At 54.1% G+C, this 17,500-nt stretch overlaps 1 protein-coding gene across 1 annotated transcript in view; it reads right to left on the bottom strand.

The window, feature by feature from the left end:
- LOC141763899 (hamartin-like) overlaps positions 1–17,500 on the bottom strand; it is a gene marked incomplete at its 5' end in the record, with an annotated part of 22,004 nt that overhangs the window by 1,691 nt on the left and 2,813 nt on the right. The window contains 14 exons of the mRNA XM_074628683.1: positions 1–367; positions 458–577; positions 718–905; positions 1,407–1,535; positions 1,637–1,747; positions 1,939–2,121; positions 2,646–2,803; positions 3,004–3,071; positions 3,582–3,769; positions 6,410–6,621; positions 6,815–6,911; positions 7,002–7,081; positions 16,667–16,766; positions 16,889–16,947. The exon at positions 1–367 is cut by the window's left edge and continues 197 nt beyond it. Coding sequence (XP_074484784.1) covers positions 1–367; positions 458–577; positions 718–905; positions 1,407–1,535; positions 1,637–1,747; positions 1,939–2,121; positions 2,646–2,803; positions 3,004–3,071; positions 3,582–3,769; positions 6,410–6,621; positions 6,815–6,911; positions 7,002–7,081; positions 16,667–16,766; positions 16,889–16,947 — 2,060 coding nt within the window. The remainder of the gene's footprint in view (positions 368–457; positions 578–717; positions 906–1,406; positions 1,536–1,636; positions 1,748–1,938; positions 2,122–2,645; positions 2,804–3,003; positions 3,072–3,581; positions 3,770–6,409; positions 6,622–6,814; positions 6,912–7,001; positions 7,082–16,666; positions 16,767–16,888; positions 16,948–17,500) is intronic.

The following is a 17,500-nucleotide window of genomic DNA, read 5'->3' as shown; positions in this document are numbered from 1 at the left end:
GAGCTCTGCCTCCTGACCCAGAGGAGGGCTCTCAGGCTGGGCCTCCTCCTGCTCCTCCTCTGCCTCCTCCTGCTGCTCCTCCTCTGCCTCCTCCTCCTCCTGCTGCTCCTCCTCCTGCTGCTCCTCCTCTGCCTCCTCCTCCTGGCTGTGATTGGTCGGTCTGAACAGCTGGCGAGCTCGCTGCTCCAGGAAGGATCCGACGGCCAGCGGGGAGTCGATGGGGGAGGAGGAGCAGGAGAGGAGGTGCAGCGGGGACGAGGACAGCGTCTGCACGCCGCCGTTTATTAGACCAACAGAAGAAGAAGAGGAGGGGGGGCGGGGCTTGTGACCACCATGAGGAGCTGGTGAAGCGCCGCCGCCATGCGGCCTGAGGGCGAGAGAGATGACATCACATGATCACAGCAGTGACATCATCAGCTGTGTGTGTTGAGCTGTGACATCACTCAGACCGGTTTACCTGGCGTCCTGAGGGGCGTCCAGGTGGATCCGGCTGTACAGGTGAAGCGTCTCCGTCTGCAGCGTCTGGGCGACTCTCCTCAGAGCGACGCAGCGACTCTCACACGCCGTCAGCTCACCTCTGAAACACAGACACGCCCCCCCATGGTCACATGATCACATGATCACAGCACGCACCTGCTACCTGAATACCAGAACCAGGTCCAGAACCAGGACTCTGACCTGCTCTGGGTCTCAGACTAACAGAACCAGGACTCTGACCTGCTCTGGGTCTTGGTGTCCTCCAGGAGTTTCTTCTGGTCCAGGATCAGCTGGTCCCTCTTGGCCAGCTGGGTCTCCAGCTCTGCTGTCCTGTGATTGGCTGCTTCCAGCTTCTGTCTCTGCTGGACGTCGCTGTCCTTCAGCTGCTGGAACTCATTACCCAGAGTGCACTGCAGCATGGACGCCACCTGACCAGCACACAGAGACAATACTGAGAACTCAGAGGGACACGGTGGACCCTGAACACAACACGCTTATCCTAATCCCTGAACGCCCCGCGCTCATCTCAGTCCCTGAACACAACACGCTCATCTCAGTCCCTGAACGTCCCGCTTTCATCTCAGTCCCTGAACACAACACGCTCATCTCAGTCCCTGAACGCCCCACGCTCATCTCAGTCCCTGAACACAACACGCTCATCTCAGTCGCTGAATGCCCCGCACTCATCCCAGTCCCTGAACGCCCCGCGCTCATCCCAGTCCCTGAACGCCCCGCGCTCATCTCAGTCCCTGAACGCCCCGCGCTCATCTCAGTCCCTGAACGCCCCGCGCTCATCTCAGTCCCTGAACGCCCCGCGCTCATCTCAGTCCCTGAACGCCCCGCGCTCATCTCAGCTCATTTGAGCTTATGATACATTTTCTGTATATATACACACATTTATATACGTGTCTGTGTGTGTGTGTCCTCACAGTGTGCTGGCTCTCTCCTCCCTCCAGATGTTCCAGATGTTCTCTCAGAGTTCTGTTAGTTTCTCTCAGCAGAACCAGCTGTTGGTTCATCAGGAACATCTGCTGCTGCAGCTGCTCACTGCTGCACAGCTGGAACACACACAGTGATACACACAGTAGTACACACAGTAATCCAGCTGCTGCTGCCAGATGTTTATATATAGTAACCAGCCAATAGGAGCTCTCCTCACCTTGAGTGACAGCTGGGTCAGCTGGTGTTCTGCATTGTAAGCCTTGTTATTGGCTCTCTGAAGCTCCGCCTCCAGCTCCCTCAGCCTGCTCTGACACTCCTGAAGCTCAACCTGCAACAGCCAATCACAGCACAGCTGGTTTATAAACAGCCAATCACAGCACAGCTGGTTTATAAACAGCCAATCACAGGACACGATCAACAGGAGTCTTTATACTGATTATGTGTATATAATGTGTATATATATATATATATAATGTATAAAGTGTGTATATAATATGTGTCTATAGTGTGTACTAGTACCTCCAGTCTCTGCCTGTCTCTCTGCTCCTCCAGATGTTGCAGCAGCAGCTGTTGGGTGTGCGTGTGCAGCTGGTTGGTGTGTGTGTGTGTGTCCTGCTGCAGGTGTGAATAACGTCGGTGTTCCTCCTGAAGACTCGTCCTCAGAGACCGAATCTCCTCGTCCTGGACCTCCAGCTGACCCTTCTGTGGAAAGGTCAGAGGTCAGAGGTCACTACAGTCCTGATGCTGTTGATAGAGGTCAGAGGTCACTACAGTCCTGATGCTGTTGATAGAGGTCAGAGGTCACTACAGTCCTGATGCTGTTGATAGAGGTCAGAGGTCACTACAGTCCTGATGCTGTTGATAGAGGTCAGAGGTCACTACAGTCCTGATGCTGTTGATAGAGGTCAGAGGTCAGCTGTAGTTTGAGGACTCATGGTGTTTTTATTAAAACATGATGATGGGGCGGCTGGTTAGCTCAGTCGGTAGAGCGAGCGCCCATGTAATGCCAAGGCTCAGTCCTAGCAGCGGTGGACCCGGGTTCGAATCCGGCCTGTGGTCCTTTCCGCATGTCATTTCTCTCTCTCCCCCTTTCCAACACTCTATCCACTGTCCTATCAATAAAATGCTTAAAAATCACCCCAAAAAATAACTTAAACAAAAACATGATGATGAATAGAAGCAGACTGCTGTGTGTGTGTGTGTGTGTGTGTGTGTGTGTGTGTTACCATGGCGACGCTGCTCTCCTCCAGCGTGGTGGCGTTGATGACCCTCCTCAGCAGACGGCGGTTCCTGACGGCGTGCTGCTGACGTCTGAAGCGTTCGTACTGCAGCTGACTGTGGACCAATAAGAGCTGACTCCTCAGAGACTGAAGCTCCTCCCCCTCTGACACACACACACACACACACACACACAATGTGAAGATGATGCGTTAAAAAGCCCTGCAGGAAGTCTGGAGTTTACAGTCTCAAGTCAGCAACAATCATAAAAACAGCAAACAACATCTATCAATCAATCAATCAATCAATAGGGTTAGGATCAATAGTGATCAGGTGTTAATGAGCTGGACTCTCTGGTTCTGGTACCTTTAGTTTTCATGCTCTGATGTTTACCTCCAGAAAGACTCCGATCCCCCCTAGAGACCGCCGACCACCTGAGACACACACACACATTATACACATTATACACACACACCAATGGTAACATCCTTCCTGACTCAGTCTCATCTCCATGGTAACCGTCTCACCTCCTGACTCAGTCTCATCTCCATGGTTACGTCTCACCTCCTGACTTAGTCTCATCTCCATGGTAACCATCTCACCTCCTGACTCAGTCTCATCTCCATGGTAACCGTCTCACCTCCTGACTCAGTCTCATCTCCATGGTAACCGTCTCACCTCCTGACTCATTCTCATCTCCATGGTTTACCGCTCACCTCCTGACTTAGTCTCATCTCCATGGTAACCGTCTCACCTCCTGACTCAGTCTCATCTCCATGGTAACCGTCTCACCTCCTAACTCAGTCTCATCTCCATGGTAACTGTCTCACCTCCTGACTTAGTCTCATCTCCATGGTAACCGTCTCACCTCCTGACTCAGTATCATCTCCATGGTAACCGTCTCACCTCCTAACTCAGTCTCATCTCCATGTTAACTGTCTCACCTCCTACTGATGTGTTGGTGGGCGTCGTGTCCGTGGACGATCAGCTGATCCAGAACCTCCAGAGGAGAGACGGAGGTCTGCTCCTCCTCCCGGTCCTCCCCCTCTCCTTCTCCTCCTCCTCCTGCTGATCTTCCTCCTCTTCCTCCTCCTGCTGTCTCCTGCTCCCCCGCTGTTCTCTCCATCGCCTCCTACAGGACACAGCAGAGTAATCAGTAAATCTACGGGACTTATTGGGTTTAATTTTGTGTTCCGTACTGGTGACCGACGGTGTTCCGTACTGGTGACCGACGGTGTTCCGTACGGGTGACCGACGGTGTTCCGTACTGGTGACCGACGGTGTTCCGTACGGGTGACCGACGGTGTTCCGTACTGGTGACCGACGGTGTTCAGTACGGGTGACTGACGGTGTTCCGTACGGGTGACCGACGGTGTTCAGTACGGGTGACTGACGGTGTTCCCTACGGGTGACCGACGGTGTTCCGTACGGGTGACCGACGGTGTTCAGTACGGGTGACTGACGGTGTTCAGTACGGGTGACTGACGGTGTTCCGTACGGGTGACCGACGGTGTTCAGTACGGGTGACTGACGGTGTTCCCTACGGGTGACCGACGGTGTTCCGTACGGGTGACCGACGGTGTTCAGTACGGGTGACTGACGGTGTTCCCTACGGGTTACCGACGGTGTTCCGTACGGGGGACTGACGGTGTTCCGTACGGGTGGTTGACGGTGTTCCGTACGAGGGACCGACGGTGTTCCGTACGGGGGACTGACGGTGTTCTGTATGGGGGACTGACGGTGTTCTGTATGGGGGACTGACGGTGTTCTGTATGGGGGACTGACGGTATTCCGTTCGGGTGGTTGACGGTGTTCTGTACGGGTGACTGATGGTGTTCCGTACGGGGGACTGACGGTGTTCCGTACGGGTGACCGACGGTGTTCCGTACTGGTGACCGACGGTGTTCCGTACTGGTGACCGACGGTGTTCCGTACTGGTGACCGACGGTGTTCCGTACGGGGGACTGACGGTGTTCCCTACGGGTTACCGACGGTGTTCCGTACGGGGGACTGACGGTGTTCCGTACGGGTGGTTGACGGTGTTCCGTACGAGGGACCGACGGTGTTCCGTACGGGGGACTGACGGTGTTCTGTATGGGGGACTGACGGTGTTCTGTATGGGGGACTGACGGTGTTCTGTATGGGGGACTGACGGTATTCCGTTCGGGTGGTTGACGGTGTTCTGTACGGGTGACTGATGGTGTTCCGTACGGGGGACTGACGGTGTTCTGTACGGGTGGTTGACGGTGTTCCGTACGGGTGGTTGACGGTGTTCCGTACGAGGGACCGACGGTGTTCCGTACGGGGGATTGACGGTGTTCTGTATGGGGGACTGACGGTGTTCTGTATGGGGGACTGACGGTGTTCAGTACGGGTGGTTGACGGTGTTCCGTACGGGGGACTGACAGTGTTCAGTACGGGTGGTTGACGGTGTTCCGTACGGGGGACTGACGGTGTTCAGTACGGGTGGTTGACGGTGTTCCGTTCGGGTGGTTGACGGTGTTCCGTACGGGGGACTGACAGTGTTCAGTACGGGTGGTTGACGGTGTTCCGTTCGGGTGGTTGACGGTGTTCTGTACGGGTGACTGATGGTGTTCCGTACGGGGGACTGACGGTGTTCAGTACGGGTGGTTGACGGTGTTCCGTACGGGGGACTGACAGTGTTCAGTACGGGTGGTTGACGGTGTTCCGTACGGGGGACTGACGGTGTTCCGTACGGGTGGTTGACGGTGTTCCGTACGGGGGACTGACGGTGTTCAGTACGGGTGGTTGACGGTGTTCCGTACGGGGGACTGACGGTGTTCCGTACGGGTGGTTGACGGTGTTCCGTACGGGGGACTGACGGTGTTCCGTACGGGTGGTTGACGGTGTTCCGTACGGGGGGCTGACGGTGTTCCGTACGGGGGGCTGACGGTGTTCCGTACGGGGGACTGACGGTATTCCGTTCGGGTGGTTGACGGTGTTCTGTACGGGTGACTGAAGGTGTTCCGTACGGGGGACTGACGGTGTTCTGTACGGGTGGTTGACGGTGTTCCGTACGGGGGACTGACGGTGTTCTGTACGGGTGGTTGACGGTGTTCCGTACGGGGGGCTGACGGTGTTCCGTACGGGTGGTTGACGGTGTTCCGTACGGGGGACTGACGGTGTTCCGTACGGGGGACTGACGGTGTTCCGTACGGGTGGTTGACGGTGTTCCGTACGGGGGGCTGACGGTGTTCCGTACGGGGGACTGACGGTATTCCGTTCGGGTGGTTGACGGTGTTCTGTACGGGTGACTGAAGGTGTTCCGTACGGGGGACTGACGATGTTCTGTACGGGTGGTTGACGGTGTTCCGTACGGGGGACTGACGGTGTTCTGTACGGGTGGTTGACGGTGTTCCGTACGGGGGGCTGACGGTGTTCTGTACGGGTGGTTGACGGTGTTCCGTACGGGGGGCTGACGGTGTTCCGTACGGGTGGCTGACGGTGTTCCGTACGGGGGACTGACGGTGTTCCGTACGGGGGACTGACGGTGTTCCGTACGGGGGACTGACGGTGTTCTGTACGGGGGACTGACGGTGTTCCGTACGGGTGACCGACGTTGTCCCGTACGGTTGGTTGACGGTGTTCCGTACGTGGGACTGACGGTGTTCCGTACGTGGGACTGACGGTGTTCCGTACGTGGGACTGACGGTGTTCCGTACGTGGGACTGACGGTGTTCCGTACGGGGGACTGACGGTGTTCCGTACGGGTGTCACCTCGCTGACCCCACTGACCTCTAGCTCAGTTTACCTGCGTCATCCTCCCAATGAGCAGCGTGGCGGCCCGCGGCAGAGCCAGCTCAAACAGGGGTCCGTAGGAAGGGGCGGGGCTCTGAGCCGAGGGGGCGGAGCCTCCCTCCTCTGACCTGGAGGAGTGAGGGGGGGTGAAGCACAGCACGGAGGGGGGGGCTGAACCTGGCGAGGGCGTGGAGGTGAGGAGGACGGGCTGCTGGGAGCTGACGTCTGCAGAGAAACAGGTGAACATTAAGTTAACTCAAGGTCCACTTACTAACTATTCTCCACCTGCTGATGAGGACCATGACATGTGGCTGAAAGCTCCAGAAGAGGAGGATGAATGGACCTTGAGTTCAGATGACCTTTAGTGATGTCTTAGTCTAACAGACCTACCGTACATCTCCTGTATACATCAACTCACCTCCACTGATGTCATCGATGACATCACTATGGCCTCCCCCCTCCTGCTCTGTGATTGGTTGAATGGATGAGCCCTCCGGCTCTGTGACCAGCTTCACCTGAGAGGAAGAGAGAGAGACCCCGTCACAATAAAAGCCTTCCAGTGAGGAGAACAGCTGACTGTCTACCTGCAGTCCTCCTGGTCTCACCTGAGGAGTCACACCGCCATCTTGGTTCCCTTCAGTCGGTGGCGCCGCGGGGACGGCGGAGGACGAGGGAGATGTCACACCTGGAGACACAACAGAGTTTACCAAGAGACAGACGTCTGTTTCACCTGTCTCGCAGTGTTTCCCCTGTCTCACAGTGTCTCGCAGTGTTTCCCCTGTCTCACAGTGTTTCCCCTGTCTCACAGTGTCTCGCAGTGTCTCCCCTGTCTCACAGTGTTTCCCCTGTCTCGCAGTGTTTCCCCTGTCTCGCAGTGTCTCGCAGTGTTTCCCCTGTCTCGCAGTGTTTCCCCTGTCTCACAGTGTCTCCCCTGTCTCGCAGTGTTTCCCCTGTCTCACAGTGTTTCCCCTGTCTCACAGTGTCTCACAGTGTCTCACAGTGTTTCCCCTGTCTCGCAGTGTTTCCCCTGTCTCACAGTGTTTCCCCTGTCTCGCAGTGTTTCCCCTGTCTCACAGTGTCTCACAGTGTTTCCCCTGTCTCGCAGTGTTTCCCCTGTCTCACAGTGTCTCACAGTGTTTCCCCTGTCTCGCAGTGTTTCCCCTGTCTCACAGTGTCTCACAGTGTCTCGCAGTGTTTCCCCTGTCTCACAGTGTCTCACAGTGTTTCACCTGTCTCGCAGTGTTTCCCCTGTCTCACAGTGTCTCACAGTGTCTCACAGTGTTTCCCCTGTCTCACAGTGTCTCACAGTGTTTCCCCTGTCTCGCAGTGTTTCCCCTGTCTCACAGTGTCTCACAGTGTTTCACCTGTCTCGCAGTGTTTCCCCTGTCTCACAGTGTCTCACAGTGTCTCACAGTGTTTCCCCTGTCTCACAGTGTCTCACAGTGTTTCCCCTGTCTCACGTGTCTCACAGTGTCTCACAGTGTTTCCCCTGTCTCGCAGTGTTTCCCCTGTCTCACAGTGTCTCACAGTGTTTCACCTGTCTCACAGTGTTTCACCTGTCTCACAGTGTTTCCCCTGTCTCACAGTGTTTCCCCTGTCTCACAGTGTTTCCCCTGTCTCGCAGTGTTTCCCCTGTCTCACAGTGTCTCACAGTGTCTCACAGTGTCTCACAGTGTTTCCCCTGTCTCACAGTGTTTCCCCTGTCTCACAGTGTTTCCCCTGTCTCACAGTGTCTCACAGTGTCTCACAGTGTCTCCCCTGTCTCACAGTGTTTCCCCTGTCTCACAGTGTCTCACAGTGTCTCACAGTGTCTCACAGTGTTTCCCCTGTCTCACAGTGTCTCACAGTGTCTCACAGTGTCTCACAGTGTTTCCCCTGTCTCACAGTGTTTCCCCTGTCTCACAGTGTCTCACAGTGTCTCACAGTGTCTCCCCTGTCTCACAGTGTTTCCCCTGTCTCACAGTGTTTCCCCTGTCTCACAGTGTTTCCCCTGTCTCACAGTGTTTCCCCTGTCTCACAGTGTTTCCCCTGTCTCACAGTGTTTCCCCTGTCTCACAGTGTTTCCCCTGTCTCACAGTGTTTCCCCTGTCTCACAGTGTCTCACAGTGTCTCACAGTGTCTCCCCTGTCTCACAGTGTTTCCCCTGTCTCACAGTGTCTCACAGTGTCTCACAGTGTCTCACAGTGTTTCCCCTGTCTCACAGTGTTTCCCCTGTCTCACAGTGTCTCACAGTGTCTCACAGTGTCTCACAGTGTTTCCCCTGTCTCACAGTGTTTCCCCTGTCTCACAGTGTCTCACAGTGTCTCACAGTGTCTCACAGTGTCTCACAGTGTCTCACCTGTCTCACAGTGTTTCCCCTGTCTCACAGTGTTTCCCCTGTCTCACAGTGTCTCACAGTGTTTCCCCTGTCTCACAGTGTTTCCCCTGTCTCACAGTGTCTCACAGTGTTTCCCCTGTCTCACAGTGTTTCCCCTGTCTCACAGTGTTTCACCTGTCTCACAGTGTTTCCCCTGTCTCGCAGTGTTTCCCCTGTCTCACAGTGTCTCACAGTGTCTCACAGTGTCTCACAGTGTTTCCCCTGTCTCGCAGTGTTTCCCCTGTCTCGCAGTGTCTCACAGTGTTTCACCTGTCTCACAGTGTTTCCCCTGTCTCGCAGTGTTTCCCCTGTCTCACAGTGTCTCACAGTGTCTCACAGTGTCTCACAGTGTTTCCCCTGTCTCGCAGTGTTTCCCCTGTCTCGCAGTGTCTCGCAGTGTTTCCCCTGTCTCGCAGTGTCTCACAGTGTCTCACAGTGTTTCCCCTGTCTCACAGTGTTTCCCCTGTCTCGCAGTGTCTCACAGTGTCTCACAGTGTTTCCCCTGTCTCACAGTGTTTCCCCTGTCTCACAGTGTCTCACAGTGTCTCACAGTGTCTCACAGTGTCTCACAGTGTCTCACAGTGTTTCCCCTGTCTCACAGTGTTTCCCCTGTCTCACAGTGTTTCCCCTGTCTCACAGTGTTTCCCCTGTCTCACAGTGTTTCCCCTGTCTCACAGTGTTTCCCCTGTCTCACAGTGTCTCACAGTGTCTCACAGTGTCTCCCCTGTCTCACAGTGTTTCCCCTGTCTCACAGTGTTTCCCCTGTCTCACAGTGTTTCCCCTGTCTCACAGTGTTTCCCCTGTCTCACAGTGTCTCACAGTGTCTCACAGTGTCTCACAGTGTCTCCCCTGTCTCACAGTGTTTCCCCTGTCTCACAGTGTCTCACAGTGTCTCACAGTGTCTCACAGTGTTTCCCCTGTCTCACAGTGTTTCCCCTGTCTCACAGTGTCTCACAGTGTTTCCCCTGTCTCACAGTGTTTCCCCTGTCTCGCAGTGTTTCCCCTGTCTCACAGTGTTTCCCCTGTCTCGCAGTGTTTCCCCTGTCTCACAGTGTCTCACAGTGTCTCGCAGTGTCTCACAGTGTCTCACAGTGTTTCCCCTGTCTCACAGTGTTTCCCCTGTCTCGCAGTGTTTCCCCTGTCTCACAGTGTCTCACAGTGTTTCCCCTGTCTCACAGTGTTTCCCCTGTCTCACAGTGTCTCGCAGTGTTTCCCCTGTCTCACAGTGTTTCCCCTGTCTCGCAGTGTTTCCCCTGTCTCACAGTGTCTCACAGTGTTTCACCTGTCTCACAGTGTTTCACCTGTCTCACAGTGTTTCCCCTGTCTCACAGTGTTTCACCTGTCTCGCAGTGTTTCCCCTGTCTCACAGTGTTTCCCCTGTCTCACAGTGTTTCCCCTGTCTCACAGTGTCTCACAGTGTCTCACAGTGTCTCACAGTGTCTCACAGTGTTTCCCCTGTCTCACAGTGTTTCCCCTGTCTCACAGTGTTTCCCCTGTCTCACAGTGTTTCCCCTGTCTCACAGTGTCTCACAGTGTCTCACAGTGTCTCCCCTGTCTCACAGTGTTTCCCCTGTCTCACAGTGTCTCACAGTGTCTCACAGTGTCTCACAGTGTTTCCCCTGTCTCACAGTGTTTCCCCTGTCTCACAGTGTCTCACAGTGTCTCACAGTGTCTCACAGTGTCTCACAGTGTCTCACCTGTCTCACAGTGTTTCCCCTGTCTCACAGTGTTTCCCCTGTCTCACAGTGTTTCCCCTGTCTCACAGTGTTTCCCCTGTCTCACAGTGTCTCACAGTGTCTCACAGTGTCTCACAGTGTTTCCCCTGTCTCACAGTGTTTCCCCTGTCTCACAGTGTCTCACAGTGTCTCACAGTGTCTCACAGTGTCTCACAGTGTCTCACCTGTCTCACAGTGTTTCCCCTGTCTCACAGTGTTTCCCTGTCTCACAGTGTTTCCCCTGTCTCACAGTGTTTCCCCTGTCTCACAGTGTTTCACCTGTCTCACAGTGTTTCCCCTGTCTCACAGTGTTTCCCCTGTCTCACAGTGTTTCCCCTGTCTCACAGTGTTTCACCTGTCTCACAGTGTTTCCCCTGTCTCGCAGTGTTTCCCCTGTCTCACAGTGTCTCACAGTGTCTCACAGTGTCTCACAGTGTTTCCCCTGTCTCGCAGTGTCTCACAGTGTCTCACAGTGTCTCACAGTGTCTCACAGTGTCTCACAGTGTCTCACAGTGTCTCACAGTGTCTCGCAGTGTTTCCCCTGTCTCGCAGTGTCTCACAGTGTCTCACAGTGTTTCCCCTGTCTCACAGTGTTTCCCCTGTCTCACAGTGTCTCACAGTGTCTCACAGTGTCTCCCCTGTCTCGCAGTGTCTCACAGTGTCTCACAGTGTTTCCCCTGTCTCGCAGTGTCTCACAGTGTCTCACAGTGTTTCCCCTGTCTCACAGTGTTTCCCCTGTCTCACAGTGTCTCACAGTGTCTCACAGTGTCTCCCCTGTCTCACAGTGTTTCCCCTGTCTCACAGTGTTTCCCCTGTCTCACAGTGTTTCCCCTGTCTCACAGTGTCTCACAGTGTCTCACAGTGTCTCACAGTGTTTCCCCTGTCTCACAGTGTTTCCCCTGTCTCACAGTGTCTCACAGTGTCTCACAGTGTCTCACAGTGTCTCACAGTGTCTCACAGTGTCTCACCTGTCTCACAGTGTTTCCCCTGTCTCACAGTGTCTCACAGTGTTTCCCCTGTCTCACAGTGTTTCCCCTGTCTCACAGTGTTTCACCTGTCTCACAGTGTTTCCCCTGTCTCACAGTGTCTCACAGTGTCTCACAGTGTTTCACCTGTCTCACAGTGTTTCCCCTGTCTCACAGTGTCTCACAGTGTCTCACAGTGTCTCACAGTGTCTCACCTGTCTCACAGTGTTTCCCCTGTCTCACAGTGTTTCCCCTGTCTCACAGTGTCTCACAGTGTTTCCCCTGTCTCACAGTGTTTCCCCTGTCTCACAGTGTCTCACAGTGTCTCACCTGTCTCACAGTGTTTCCCCTGTCTCACAGTGTTTCCCCTGTCTCACAGTGTTTCCCCTGTCTCGCAGTGTTTCCCCTGTCTCACAGTGTTTCCCCTGTCTCGCAGTGTTTCCCCTGTCTCGCAGTGTCTCACAGTGTCTCACAGTGTTTCCCCTGTCTTGCAGTGTTTCCCCTGTCTCACAGTGTCTCACAGTGTTTCCCCTGTCTCACAGTGTTTCCCCTGTCTCACAGTGTTTCCCCTGTCTCACAGTGTTTCCCCTGTCTCACAGTGTTTCCCCTGTCTCACAGTGTTTCCCCTGTCTCACAGTGTTTCCCCTGTCTCGCAGTGTTTCCCCTGTCTCACAGTGTCTCACAGTGTCTCACAGTGTCTCACAGTGTCTCACAGTGTTTCCCCTGTCTCACAGTGTCTCACAGTGTCTCACAGTGTTTCCCCTGTCTCACAGTGTCTCACAGTGTCTCACAGTGTTTCCCCTGTCTCACAGTGTCTCACAGTGTCTCACAGTGTTTCCCCTGTCTCACAGTGTCTCACAGTGTCTCACAGTGTTTCCCCTGTCTCACAGTGTTTCCCCTGTCTCGCAGTGTCTCACAGTGTCTCACAGTGTCTCCCCTGTCTCACAGTGTTTCCCCTGTCTCACAGTGTCTCACAGTGTCTCACAGTGTCTCACAGTGTTTCCCCTGTCTCACAGTGTTTCCCCTGTCTCACAGTGTCTCACAGTGTCTCACAGTGTCTCACAGTGTCTCACAGTGTCTCACCTGTCTCACAGTGTTTCCCCTGTCTCACAGTGTTTCCCCTGTCTCACAGTGTTTCACCTGTCTCACAGTGTTTCCCCTGTCTCACAGTGTTTCCCCTGTCTCACAGTGTCTCACAGTGTTTCCCCTGTCTCACAGTGTTTCCCCTGTCTCGCAGTGTTTCCCCTGTCTCACAGTGTTTCCCCTGTCTCGCAGTGTTTCCCCTGTCTCACAGTGTCTCACAGTGTCTCGCAGTGTCTCACAGTGTCTCACAGTGTTTCCCCTGTCTCGCAGTGTTTCCCCTGTCTCACAGTGTTTCCCCTGTCTCGCAGTGTTTCCCCTGTCTCACAGTGTCTCACAGTGTTTCCCCTGTCTCACAGTGTTTCCCCTGTCTCACAGTGTCTCGCAGTGTTTCCCCTGTCTCACAGTGTTTCCCCTGTCTCGCAGTGTTTCCCCTGTCTCACAGTGTCTCACAGTGTTTCACCTGTCTCACAGTGTTTCACCTGTCTCACAGTGTTTCCCCTGTCTCACAGTGTTTCACCTGTCTCGCAGTGTTTCCCCTGTCTCACAGTGTTTCCCCTGTCTCACAGTGTTTCCCCTGTCTCACAGTGTCTCACAGTGTCTCACAGTGTCTCACAGTGTCTCACAGTGTTTCCCCTGTCTCACAGTGTTTCCCCTGTCTCACAGTGTTTCCCCTGTCTCACAGTGTTTCCCCTGTCTCACAGTGTTTCCCCTGTCTCACAGTGTCTCACAGTGTCTCACAGTGTCTCCCCTGTCTCACAGTGTTTCCCCTGTCTCACAGTGTCTCACAGTGTCTCACAGTGTCTCACAGTGTTTCCCCTGTCTCACAGTGTTTCCCCTGTCTCACAGTGTCTCACAGTGTCTCACAGTGTCTCACAGTGTCTCACAGTGTCTCACCTGTCTCACAGTGTTTCCCCTGTCTCACAGTGTTTCCCCTGTCTCACAGTGTTTCCCCTGTCTCACAGTGTTTCCCCTGTCTCACAGTGTTTCACCTGTCTCACAGTGTTTCCCCTGTCTCGCAGTGTTTCCCCTGTCTCACAGTGTCTCACAGTGTCTCACAGTGTCTCACAGTGTTTCCCCTGTCTCGCAGTGTCTCACAGTGTCTCACAGTGTCTCACAGTGTCTCACAGTGTCTCACAGTGTCTCGCAGTGTTTCCCCTGTCTCGCAGTGTCTCACAGTGTCTCACAGTGTTTCCCCTGTCTCACAGTGTTTCCCCTGTCTCACAGTGTCTCACAGTGTCTCACAGTGTCTCCCCTGTCTCGCAGTGTCTCACAGTGTCTCACAGTGTTTCCCCTGTCTCGCAGTGTCTCACAGTGTCTCACAGTGTTTCCCCTGTCTCACAGTGTTTCCCCTGTCTCACAGTGTCTCACAGTGTCTCACAGTGTCTCCCCTGTCTCACAGTGTTTCCCCTGTCTCACAGTGTCTCCCCTGTCTCACAGTGTTTCCCCTGTCTCACAGTGTCTCACAGTGTCTCACAGTGTCTCACAGTGTTTCCCCTGTCTCACAGTGTTTCCCCTGTCTCACAGTGTCTCACAGTGTCTCACAGTGTCTCACAGTGTCTCACAGTGTCTCACAGTGTCTCACCTGTCTCACAGTGTTTCCCCTGTCTCACAGTGTCTCACAGTGTTTCCCCTGTCTCACAGTGTTTCCCCTGTCTCACAGTGTTTCACCTGTCTCACAGTGTTTCCCCTGTCTCACAGTGTCTCACAGTGTCTCACAGTGTTTCACCTGTCTCACAGTGTTTCCCCTGTCTCACAGTGTCTCACAGTGTCTCACAGTGTCTCACAGTGTCTCACCTGTCTCACAGTGTTTCCCCTGTCTCACAGTGTTTCCCCTGTCTCACAGTGTTTCCCCTGTCTCACAGTGTCTCACAGTGTTTCCCCTGTCTCACAGTGTTTCCCCTGTCTCACAGTGTCTCACAGTGTCTCACCTGTCTCACAGTGTTTCCCCTGTCTCACAGTGTTTCCCCTGTCTCACAGTGTTTCCCCTGTCTCACAGTGTCTCACAGTGTCTCACAGTGTCTCACAGTGTTTCACCTGTCTCACAGTGTTTCCCCTGTCTCACAGTGTCTCACAGTGTCTCACAGTGTCTCACAGTGTCTCACCTGTCTCGCAGTGTTTCCCCTGTCTCACAGTGTTTCCCCTGTCTCGCAGTGTTTCCCCTGTCTCACAGTGTCTCACAGTGTCTCACAGTGTTTCCCCTGTCTCGCAGTGTCTCACAGTGTCTCACAGTGTTTCCCCTGTCTCGCAGTGTTTCCCCTGTCTCACAGTGTCTCACAGTGTTTCCCCTGTCTCACAGTGTTTCCCCTGTCTCACAGTGTTTCCCCTGTCTCACAGTGTCTCGCAGTGTTTCCCCTGTCTCACAGTGTTTCCCCTGTCTCACAGTGTCTCACAGTGTCTCACAGTGTCTCACAGTGTCTCACAGTGTTTCCCCTGTCTCACAGTGTCTCACAGTGTCTCACAGTGTCTCACAGTGTCTCACAGTGTTTCCCCTGTCTCACAGTGTTTCCCCTGTCTCGCAGTGTTTCCCCTGTCTCACAGTGTCTCACAGTGTTTCCCCTGTCTCGCAGTGTTTCCCCTGTCTCACAGTGTCTCACAGTGTTTCACCTGTCTCGCAGTGTTTCCCCTGTCTCACAGTGTCTCACAGTGTCTCACAGTGTCTCAGTGTTTCCCCTGTCTCACAGTGTCTCACAGTGTCTCCCCTGTCTCACAGTGTTTCCCCTGTCTCGCAGTGTTTCCCCTGTCTCACAGTGTCTCACAGTGTTTCCCCTGTCTCACAGTGTTTCCCCTGTCTCACAGTGTCTCACAGTGTCTCACAGTGTCTCAGTGTTTCCCCTGTCTCACAGTGTCTCACAGTGTCTCCCCTGTCTCACAGTGTTTCCCCTGTCTCGCAGTGTTTCCCCTGTCTCACAGTGTCTCGCAGTGTTTCCCCTGTCTCACAGTGTTTCCCCTGTCTCACAGTGTTTCCCCTGTCTCACAGTGTCTCACAGTGTCTCCCCTGTCTCACAGTGTTTCCCCTGTCTCAGTGTTTCCCCTGTCTCACAGTGTTTCCCCTGTCTCAGTGTTTCCCCTGTCTCACAGTGTCTCACAGTGTTTCCCCTGTCTCACAGTGTTTCCCCTGTCTCACAGTGTCTCACAGTGTTTCCCCTGTCTCAGTGTTTCCCCTGTCTCACAGTGTCTCACAGTGTTTCCCCTGTCTCACAGTGTTTCCCCTGTCTCACAGTGTTTCCCCTGTCTCACAGTGTTTCCCCTGTCTCACAGTGTCTCACAGTGTCTCACAGTGTCTCACAGTGTCTCACAGTGTTTCCCCTGTCTCACAGTGTTTCCCCTGTCTCGCAGTGTTTCCCCTGTCTCACAGTGTCTCACAGTGTTTCCCCTGTCTCGCAGTGTTTCCCCTGTCTCACAGTGTCTCACAGTGTTTCACCTGTCTCGCAGTGTTTCCCCTGTCTCACAGTGTCTCACAGTGTCTCACAGTGTCTCAGTGTTTCCCCTGTCTCACAGTGTCTCACAGTGTCTCCCCTGTCTCACAGTGTTTCCCCTGTCTCGCAGTGTTTCCCCTGTCTCACAGTGTCTCACAGTGTTTCCCCTGTCTCGCAGTGTTTCCCCTGTCTCACAGTGTTTCCCCTGTCTCACAGTGTTTCCCCTGTCTCACAGTGTCTCACAGTGTCTCCCCTGTCTCACAGTGTTTCCCCTGTCTCAGTGTTTCCCCTGTCTCACAGTGTTTCCCCTGTCTCAGTGTTTCCCCTGTCTCACAGTGTCTCACAGTGTTTCCCCTGTCTCACAGTGTTTCCCCTGTCTCACAGTGTCTCACAGTGTTTCCCCTGTCTCAGTGTTTCCCCTGTCTCACAGTGTCTCACAGTGTTTCCCCTGTCTCACAGTGTTTCCCCTGTCTCACAGTGTTTCCCCTGTCTCACAGTGTTTCCCCTGTCTCACAGTGTTTCCCCTGTCTCACAGTGTCTCACAGTGTCTCACAGTGTCTCCCCTGTCTCACAGTGTTTCCCCTGTCTCACAGTGTCTCACAGTGTCTCCCCTGTCTCACAGTGTCTCACCTGTCTCACAGTGTCTCACCTGTCTCACAGTGTCTCCCCTGTCTCACAGTGTCTCACCTGTCTCACAGTGTCTCACCGTGTCTCCCCTGTCTCACAGTGTCTCACCTGAGATGGAGGTGGTCCTGTTCAGTGGGGGGGCGGAGGGTTCAGGAGGGGGCGTCGACAAACCGCACTGTGAGGAGGGACTCCAGGTGACCTCATCAGCCTGAAGACACAAATAACAGGTAGTGAGGAAGGAAGGAAGGAAGGAAGGAAGGAAGGAAGGAAGGAAGGAAGGAAGGAAGGAAGGAAGGAAGGAAGGAAGGAAGGAAGCAGGAGGAGTGTTACCTGTATGTAGGAGTTGTTGAGTGTCGTCAGGTGAGGAAGACATTCAGAGAGAAAAAGACCTGAAACGGAACATCACGATGTCGTTAACCTGAGGCTAACAGGTGTGTGTGTTACCTGAGGCTAACAGGTGTGTGTGTTACCTGAGGCTGACAGGTGTGTGTGTTACCTGAGGCTAACAGGTGTGTGTTACCTGAGGCTAACAGGTGTGTGTGTGTTACCTGAGGCTAACAGGTGTGTGTTACCTGAGGCTAACAGGTGTGTGTTACCTGAGGCTAACAGGTGTGTGTGTGTGTGTGTGTGTGTGTGTGTGTGTGTGTGTGTGTTACCTAAGGCTAATAGGTGTGTGTGTGTTACCTGAGGCTAACAGGTGTGTGTTACCTGAGGCTGACAGGTGTGTGTTACCTGAGGCTGACAGGTGTGTGTTACCTGAGGCTAACAGGTGTGTGTGTGTGTGTGTGTGTGTGTGTGTGTGTGTGTGTGTGTGTGTTACCTGAGGCTAACAGGTGTGTGTGTGTGTCACCTGCGGCTAACAGGTGTGTGTGTGTGTGTGTGTGTGTGTGTGTGTGTGTGTGTGTGTGTGTGTGTGTTACCTGAGGCTAACAGGTGTGTGTG

Source organism: Sebastes fasciatus, unplaced genomic scaffold (genome assembly GCF_043250625.1).
Source record: "Sebastes fasciatus isolate fSebFas1 unplaced genomic scaffold, fSebFas1.pri Scaffold_98, whole genome shotgun sequence".
Lineage (NCBI taxonomy): Eukaryota > Metazoa > Chordata > Actinopteri > Perciformes > Sebastidae > Sebastes > Sebastes fasciatus.
This window is presented reverse-complemented; position numbering and strand designations above follow the sequence as displayed.